The sequence below is a fragment of the Chelmon rostratus genome, chromosome 14 (assembly GCF_017976325.1).
Source record: "Chelmon rostratus isolate fCheRos1 chromosome 14, fCheRos1.pri, whole genome shotgun sequence".
Classification (NCBI taxonomy): Eukaryota; Metazoa; Chordata; class Actinopteri; order Chaetodontiformes; family Chaetodontidae; genus Chelmon; species Chelmon rostratus.
This window is the reverse complement of record NC_055671.1, coordinates 15,427,613-15,435,000: the sequence shown is the minus strand read 5'-3', so window position 1 is coordinate 15,435,000 and position 7,388 is coordinate 15,427,613. Positions and strand designations below refer to the sequence as shown.

The 7,388-nt window shown below is 42.3% G+C and overlaps 1 protein-coding gene across 2 annotated transcripts in view; it reads left to right on the top strand.

Annotated features, from left to right (window-relative positions):
• LOC121616984 (transcription factor COE1-A-like) overlaps positions 1-7,103 on the top strand; it is an 84,921-nt gene extending 77,818 nt beyond the window's left edge. The window contains exons 15-17 of one of the 2 annotated variants that reach the window (XM_041951921.1): positions 1,395-1,592; positions 2,843-2,911; positions 4,171-7,103. In XM_041951921.1, the coding sequence (XP_041807855.1) occupies positions 1,395-1,592; positions 2,843-2,910 (266 nt within the window). In that variant the 3' untranslated portion in view covers position 2,911; positions 4,171-7,103. The remainder of the gene's footprint in view (positions 1-1,394; positions 1,593-2,842; positions 2,912-4,170) is intronic. The other variant, XM_041951922.1, reaches the window with a different exon arrangement.
• The last annotated feature ends 285 nt before the right edge of the window (positions 7,104-7,388 follow it).

The window sequence follows — 7,388 nt, the reverse complement described above, 5'->3', positions numbered from 1 at the left end:
TTGTAGAGAAAAATCTACCTCTGCTGTCATGAAACACTTGAGTGTTTCAAATTAACTAAACTGCCACCAAGCTTCTTCAAAATGCAGTTTACGTATCTACCAGTTTAATTACGGGTGCTCGATGCTGCATACATTCACGCAGACATACTGTACCTGCACACGTCTGTGGACACAAAGTGAAAGTCTCAGATCTGCTGTGTGGAGATTCCCCCATGGGGCTTTCTGTCTCCACGTCTTCAAAAGCAATCATCAACTCACAGCTCCATTTTGTCCTCCTCCCTCCTTCCCTTGCGGCCTTTCATCTGACAGTCACACCTCTTTCCTCTCTGGTGCCTCCTTTCTTCTATCTATCAGAGCGATGGAGGGATGGGGAGGATTGAGGGAGATGTGAGATTTTGTTTGCTGATATTTTCCTCACTGGTGATGACGATGAAGAAAATGTGGATGTTACTGAGAAGTTCATAGGCCATATTTATAAAATACACTACACGGCAAAAAGTGTGTGAACACATGAACTTTCTATCTATGTGTTATTTTTAAACATATTTCCTATGTCATTCTCAAACAATGGGCATCAAAATGGAAGATTTTGTTCCATGGGCTTGTGAGTGAGGTTGAGGTGGGACGCCATCCCCCTTATTAGCAAAATGACAAAAATGCATCCCCCTTGTTAACCTGCCATCCCCCCTCTCCATCCCCCAGCAGCAGAGAGAGAATGCCGGGCAGAGTTTAGTTGAATGTGTAAGTCTAGTCTGCCTGACTCATTGATCCTTTACCCAAATGAGGTTTGTTAAAGTTAGAATCTATGGCCTCAACCACGGCTCTGACAGCCTCCCTGTCAGTTTTGTCTTGGACCTATAATATTCTCCAACTAAAAGCTATTAATACTCAATTATGTGCAATACTGTAGCCTATATACTCCATAGAGAGATGTCACCGTCATGATCAAAGTCACAAGTAGCAACGTGGAGTCATGGAGGGGATCATAGAGACACACTGCTGCCTGTAGTATTCCTATAATATTCCTGTAATATTTCTATGATCGTTCAGCACCATCTATGTAACCAAACCACCTCTGTAGCCAAATATTTTAGAGGAGACGTGACTACAGATATACCATAGTTTTGCTATAGGGTGAGGGTCTTGGGTTGGGGTTAGAAATGAACAAATCACATACTGGGCATGACATCTTGAAAACATGTCATGAACGTTATTACCTGAAGTCTCAAATAATGTGGTGAATTTCTGATGTTACTGATGCAACAGTAATTTGGAGAATCATGAATCATGTTACTTTATTCTCACTCCTTAATCCACCTTTTTTTCTTCATCTCTTCTTCTCTCCTCTTTTTTCTTCTCCTCTCCACTAAAAAAATGAACTCCCACCACGCCAGTTGTCCCATCCAGTCCCACTATGGCCTCCTCCACCTCTCTCCCCTCCAACTGCTCCTCCTCTTCTGGCGTCTTCTCCTTCTCTCCGGCCAACATGGTGTCGGCGGCCGTTAAGCAGAAGTCCGCCTTCGCTCCAGTGGTCAGGCCCTCCTCTTCCCCTCCGCCCTCCTGTACCAGCGCCAACGGCAACGGGCTCCAAGGTAATTTACCATGACAGCAGCCAGTCAGTGAGAGGATGCTTAGAGGGAGGACTTCCCCCACCAGATGATGCTTCTCTGGTGGATTTTTGAAACTCTCCTGTCACCAGGTCCCTGTTATGTTTCACCTCCTTTCTCTTTCTCCTCTTACAGAACCTGATCAAATAGTAGCTGAGTATAATCTGAGTTTTAAAGATATTAAACCACTTTGGTCCAGATGGAAATGTCTCAACAACAATCAGACGGATTGCTGTGAAATTTTCTAAAGACGTTCATGGTCCCTAGAGGGCGAATCCTAATGACTTCTCCTCTAGCACCGCCATGAGGTTCACAGATTTTTAGTGATATGTCTTAATAGCTGTTGAGTAGATTGACATGAAATTTCCCAAAGGATAAATTGTAATAACTTTGGTGATCCCTTTCATCTAGTGTCATCACTGGTCGAAGTTTTGTCCAAATTGTCCAATTTTATGACCAAAATCATGGAAAATGAATGACTTTCACTTTAGCCTCAGCCATACTTTGTGTTCAGTGCTAATTAGCAGATGCTAGCATGCTAACGTACTACATGAAAAGGCGAACATGGTAAACATATCACCTCCTAAATATCAGCATGTGTTAGCATTGTCATTTTGGACATGTTAGCATGTGTTAGCATTTAGCACTGAATTAGATCTGGATAGTACTAAGATTAGATGAGATCACATAAAATCTGGCAACTAAATGGTCCTGCTAATAAATGATGCTCCCAAGTGAACATTTCAACTAATAATGTATACTGCAATGTGGACTGACGTGAAATCCTGCAGGTTTGATAAAGTTTTCTTTCCTGTGAGTCTTCAGTTGATACATGTGAGGATATCTGATCTGTCCTGATGTGTACGAGGGCCTCTGGTGATTTTGGCAAAATAACACACCCGACCTCCTCAATGAGACTTTTTGTGGAAAATGTAAAGAGGTCATTTTAAGCCCTCTAAAAGGAAAAAAAATGAACAAATTCTCCGACGAGGACAGTTTTTGAACTGCCTCATCTTTTGAATTAACAGTTTTTTCATTCTCTCTCCTCTCTCCTGTCTTTCCTCTTGACTTTTAACCCTTCTCCTTTTCATTCCTCTGACCTTTCACCCTTCCTTCATCATTTCTCTGTCCCCCTCTCTCTCTCCCTCTCTCTCTCTCTCTCCCTCTCCCTCTCTTTCTCTCCCTCCCTCTCTCTCTCTCTCTCTCCTGCCTGTCTCTCTTCCTCTCTCTACCAGATCAAACATTTGTGGACTCTAGCAAGTACTCAACAGCCAGCTCTCTACAAGGCCTGGCCTTCACCTGAAGTATGTCCCTCAGCTGTCTCTTCCATCACCTCTGTTGAATAATTGCATTTGCAGCTTTCAGTAAACTGACTAATTTAATTAAGAAACAATCTTTCATGTTTCACATCTTTCACCTCTGAATGACTCATTTTCCTCTCGTTTTCTTTCCTCGCTTGTTTTCTCTTTCCATCTTCCTTCTGTCTCATCCTCACCTCTCCATCCTCTTCCTCCTAAACTTCTCCATCCACATCTCATCCCACAGCACAGATCTAGCCATTCTGTTGCCTGGCAACTCCTCCCTGTCTTCCTATTGGCTGGGAAAAAAAAGATAAGAAGTTGGATATTTACCAAAAAAAAAAAAAAAAACACATTTGGCACAGAGAATTTATTTCTCAACATCACTGGCTTTGTTTAGCTGTGTGTGTGCATTTGCGCTTACTTTTCTATGTGTGTGTGAGTGTGTGTGAGTGTGTACAGAGAGCATGTGCGGGGGTGTGGGAACTCAAAGCTTAGTCTCAAAGCACAGCTGAAATAAACACACCCCACTTAGAGCTATGCACACACACTTTCCTCTGTCACACACACTCGGTGATCACACACTGGCAGCTACTAGGGAGCAATCAACAATGACAGCTGTTCGACTCTCTTGACAGTTTCTACTGGCAGTATACCTGTCCTATGGTGTGTGTATGCGTGTGTGTGTGTGTATATGCATTTGTGTGTGTGCTCATGAGAGGAACAAGTCGAGGCTGAAAACAATGCAGTTTGTAAAGTTTTGTACCACTCATGATAACATGTAAAACCATTTATGTAATTATTTCTTCAGCCTGTTATGAGATGTGATGTGATGTGTGTGCCTGCGTGCGTGCGTGTGTGTGCGTGTGCGTCTCACTTTGGGCTGGGCTCTGCCTCTCACATGTTGACACCCATCCCTTGGGTTTAAATACAACACACACGCCATGATGCAATCTGTCAGGCGCACGCACGCAAACATACAGTAAAATGCACCAACTGTTCCCGCGCAGAATCAAACGTGCGTGTTTGTGTGTGAGCGGCGTCGCTAAGAGCCAACTTAGATGATGTGTCCCCGCTCGAGTTTACTGATTTATTCGTCTATTGATGTTTTAAATGTCGCTGCAGTCACACAGCTGCACAGATGGGAAAACATATTGATGTATTTACGAGGGAATTTTTTTACGACGATGAAAATATTTGGCTGTGTTTTAAAAGTTTTTTTTTTTCTCTCTTCTCCTCCCTCTGTTTCTTTTTCCACCCAACAGCAATCCCGGGAATGATCGTCCCACCCATGTAAAGGTGTGAGTGCATGGTTGTGTGTGTGCGTGTGTGTGTGTGTGTGTGTGTGTGCGAGCGCGAGATGAATCAAGCACACTCAAGCCGATCCTGGTGGAGGATTTCAGTGCGAGTCAGGCTCCGGTCAGGGATGGAAGCAGCTGTCCCGATCTGAAGGAACAAACCCAACTCAGGCCCTTTCTAACACAAAAACAACTGCAAGAAAACAGACAAAAAAACAAACAAACAAACAAAAAACTGTTTGCAAGGAAACATGTTGTTTAGACTTTGTACACCTTGATGCTTTTATAGGAGAACGGCCAAGCCTACATTATGACTCTCCATGGACACAGGAAGTGTATTTATTTTGGAGAGAATCCACTTTTTCCTTCGAGTGACTGTCGATTTTCTTTTTGTGCAGCAGTTAACATGTGATAATCATCTTCTAACTGTGTCTCACATGAGGGATTTTCTATTTATGAAGTCTGGTCATTAATGAAGGAATATAATGTGAAGAATACATGAGGATGATGATGATGATGATGACGAGTAAAAACGATGCTGGTGAAGAGGCTGCAGGATTCGTACGGGGTCAAATCCAGCCGACACAGTCAAGCCAAACCAGACACACACACACACACACTTTCGCTTCGTTTTGCCAAATCCACACCACCATCCCTCTTTCAGCACTAACACTCGTCTTCCTTTGCGTGTAATCAGATTTGATGAGCTGACTGCTAAAAGGCCATAGATAAGTGCAGCTCCTTCCCCACAGAGGAGTGTGTGATTACCGGGTGCCAACAGCATCTCACTGCTGAGGATCAGACCCAACGACAAGTCCATCCATCGGCCCGTTTCCACATGCTCTCTTTTAAAGTCGGGCACAGCCACAGCAGCCTCTATGAGAGGGCGAGCACGTCTTAAAGACTGCTGCCATTTTGACTTTGATTTTGTTGTGTGAGAGTTGCCTCGTCAAACCTCTGTCTTATAACAAATCCTTATTTTTGTCTGGTTTTTCTTTTGGTTTGCTGTGTTGTTAATATTTTTTTACTGTGATCAGCCGGCCAATCAGATTGTGTTTCTTTCTGTCACCTGCCCGCTTAACTGGTGTAATTGACAGCTTGAGTGAGGAAATGATCCAGTGGTGTGTCTTAAATGCTGCGCTGCAAAGAATGTCAAGTCAGTAAATCTTCAACTCAAGTCTTAGCAAGTCAGATCTGCCCTTGAACTCATTTTTTTACAGTGCAACTGTATTTAAAATGTTATATTTGTGTCCCATTTTGCACTTCTTAAGAGGTAAAGATGAAGTATGAATTTCCATGTCTTGTAAAAAAAAAAAAAAAAAACAAGACAAAAGATACATTTTTTGCAGCACAGGATGATTAGCCCGCGACATGTCTTAAACAGCTGGTGCGCAAGAACAAGGAAACTGATGGTTTGTTGTGATCAGCCCTGCAGTCTGCTTCAACAGTCTTAAATCATTTATGATGATGTTAATTTTGCCAAGGCCTTTATTTGAGACATTAATGCCTAAACAGTCTTACGCCACAGTTTCTATGCCACTTGTCACACACAGTCAGAAACTGTGTAGGAATGCCATAAGACTGTCAGACCTGCAGCAGGTAGCGTTCACAAACACATCTTTATTGTTTGTTCATCAGTCAGGTCGATGACATTTGCCACAAATAGAAAACATTTGAAAGTGTGTTTGTCTTCTATTTTGCTTCATGTGCTGTCATAGTTAATCCCTCTTATTAGATAAACAGGAGTCATTTGTAACTCCTGCCTGAGGAGGTCCTGGACCTCCGCTGCCTCCATGTTGGAGCTCAATAACGAGAAGAAAGTACTAAACACCACAGTTTACATTTACAGCAAATGAAAGTGAAGCCTGAAGGGGTGTCATGAAAGCAGTAATCAAAAATTGGAATGAACGATGAGGGATGTTATCCAAAATTAGAAAAAAAAAAAAATCATGAAAAAAAATGTGATTTTAGGAAAAACACCTGAAACCCTGAAGAAACCCCTGTCCATTAAGATGTTCAGATGTGTTCCTCGTTTGTTTTATCGCTCATGTCTAAGGATTTGAATGTTATAAAGGCATCTTATTTGTGTTTGTATTATAGTGTCTGTTCATTAAAAGCCATACTTCCACTGCTAATTTCAATCAAACTAAGACAAGCCGTGGTGTTTTCATCATCCGTCAGTCGAGGACGCGGGAAATGTTCTTCATTTTGTCACAATGTTGTTCGTATCATTGTTGTTAAATAACTTGTTGCATTATCTAGGTGTAGAGTTCATTATGAATATCTGTGTTTGTCCTCCATGCGATGGATTGTAGGATGGAACAGAGTTGCTGAATGAAAACTGAAAGAGGTGGAAGGAAAACCTCTGTCCTCTCTCCTGCAGCCACTTCTCCTGCTTCAGTCAGGTTTTCTTTTAATACTCTGTGTGTTTGCCCTCTTTTTCCCTTCCCCTCACTTTTCCTTTAAAGAAAATGAGCCACCTATTTATTTTATCTCAAACATGGGTCTGGAGACCACTCTTCTATTTGTGTCTACATGTGGGAGCGCCTGCGAGTGTGTGTGTTGTGTGTTTGTGTGTGTGTCAGTATTTTTTCTCTGAAAGAAAAATGTGATGTTTTAAAGCTAAGGGATGTTTTTTTATAGTACATATATAAATACCTGTACAGGAAGGAGTAAATAGAGGGTTTGGTTTAAAGAAGTATGATCCGAAGCACTCGTCCAACAACAGTAAGAACATTTATCATGGCTTGTCTGCGTTGAGGCTTACAGTGGTGGCCATCATTCTTACACACATTATCAGCAGTATCAGTGTAGAGGGGAGAAAGTACAGAGGAAACTACTGTAAAGATGATAATGTTGATTTTTTTTTCAACTTTGAAGTGTAAAATAACTTTTTTGACTCTCACTATATTTAATTAAAGTTTTCTTCTCTGTGAAAAGGTGTCAGTTCTTGGCTTTGTCTCTCAGTCTGCAGCGTAATGCAGAGACGTGCAGTGAGGATGCGATTAAGGGAACTGAGATGCACCGCTGCAGTTTTCAGAGGAGAGCTGCTTTGCCTCCCCGAGCAGGAGCCTGCAGGAGGGAGTCAGGTCGTCACAGAGATTCAGTGCACCTGTGTTAACTGGCTGAATCCTCTACATAAGCTGGTGGAAATCAGCCAGACTTCCCCTCCTTGATAAGTTGTG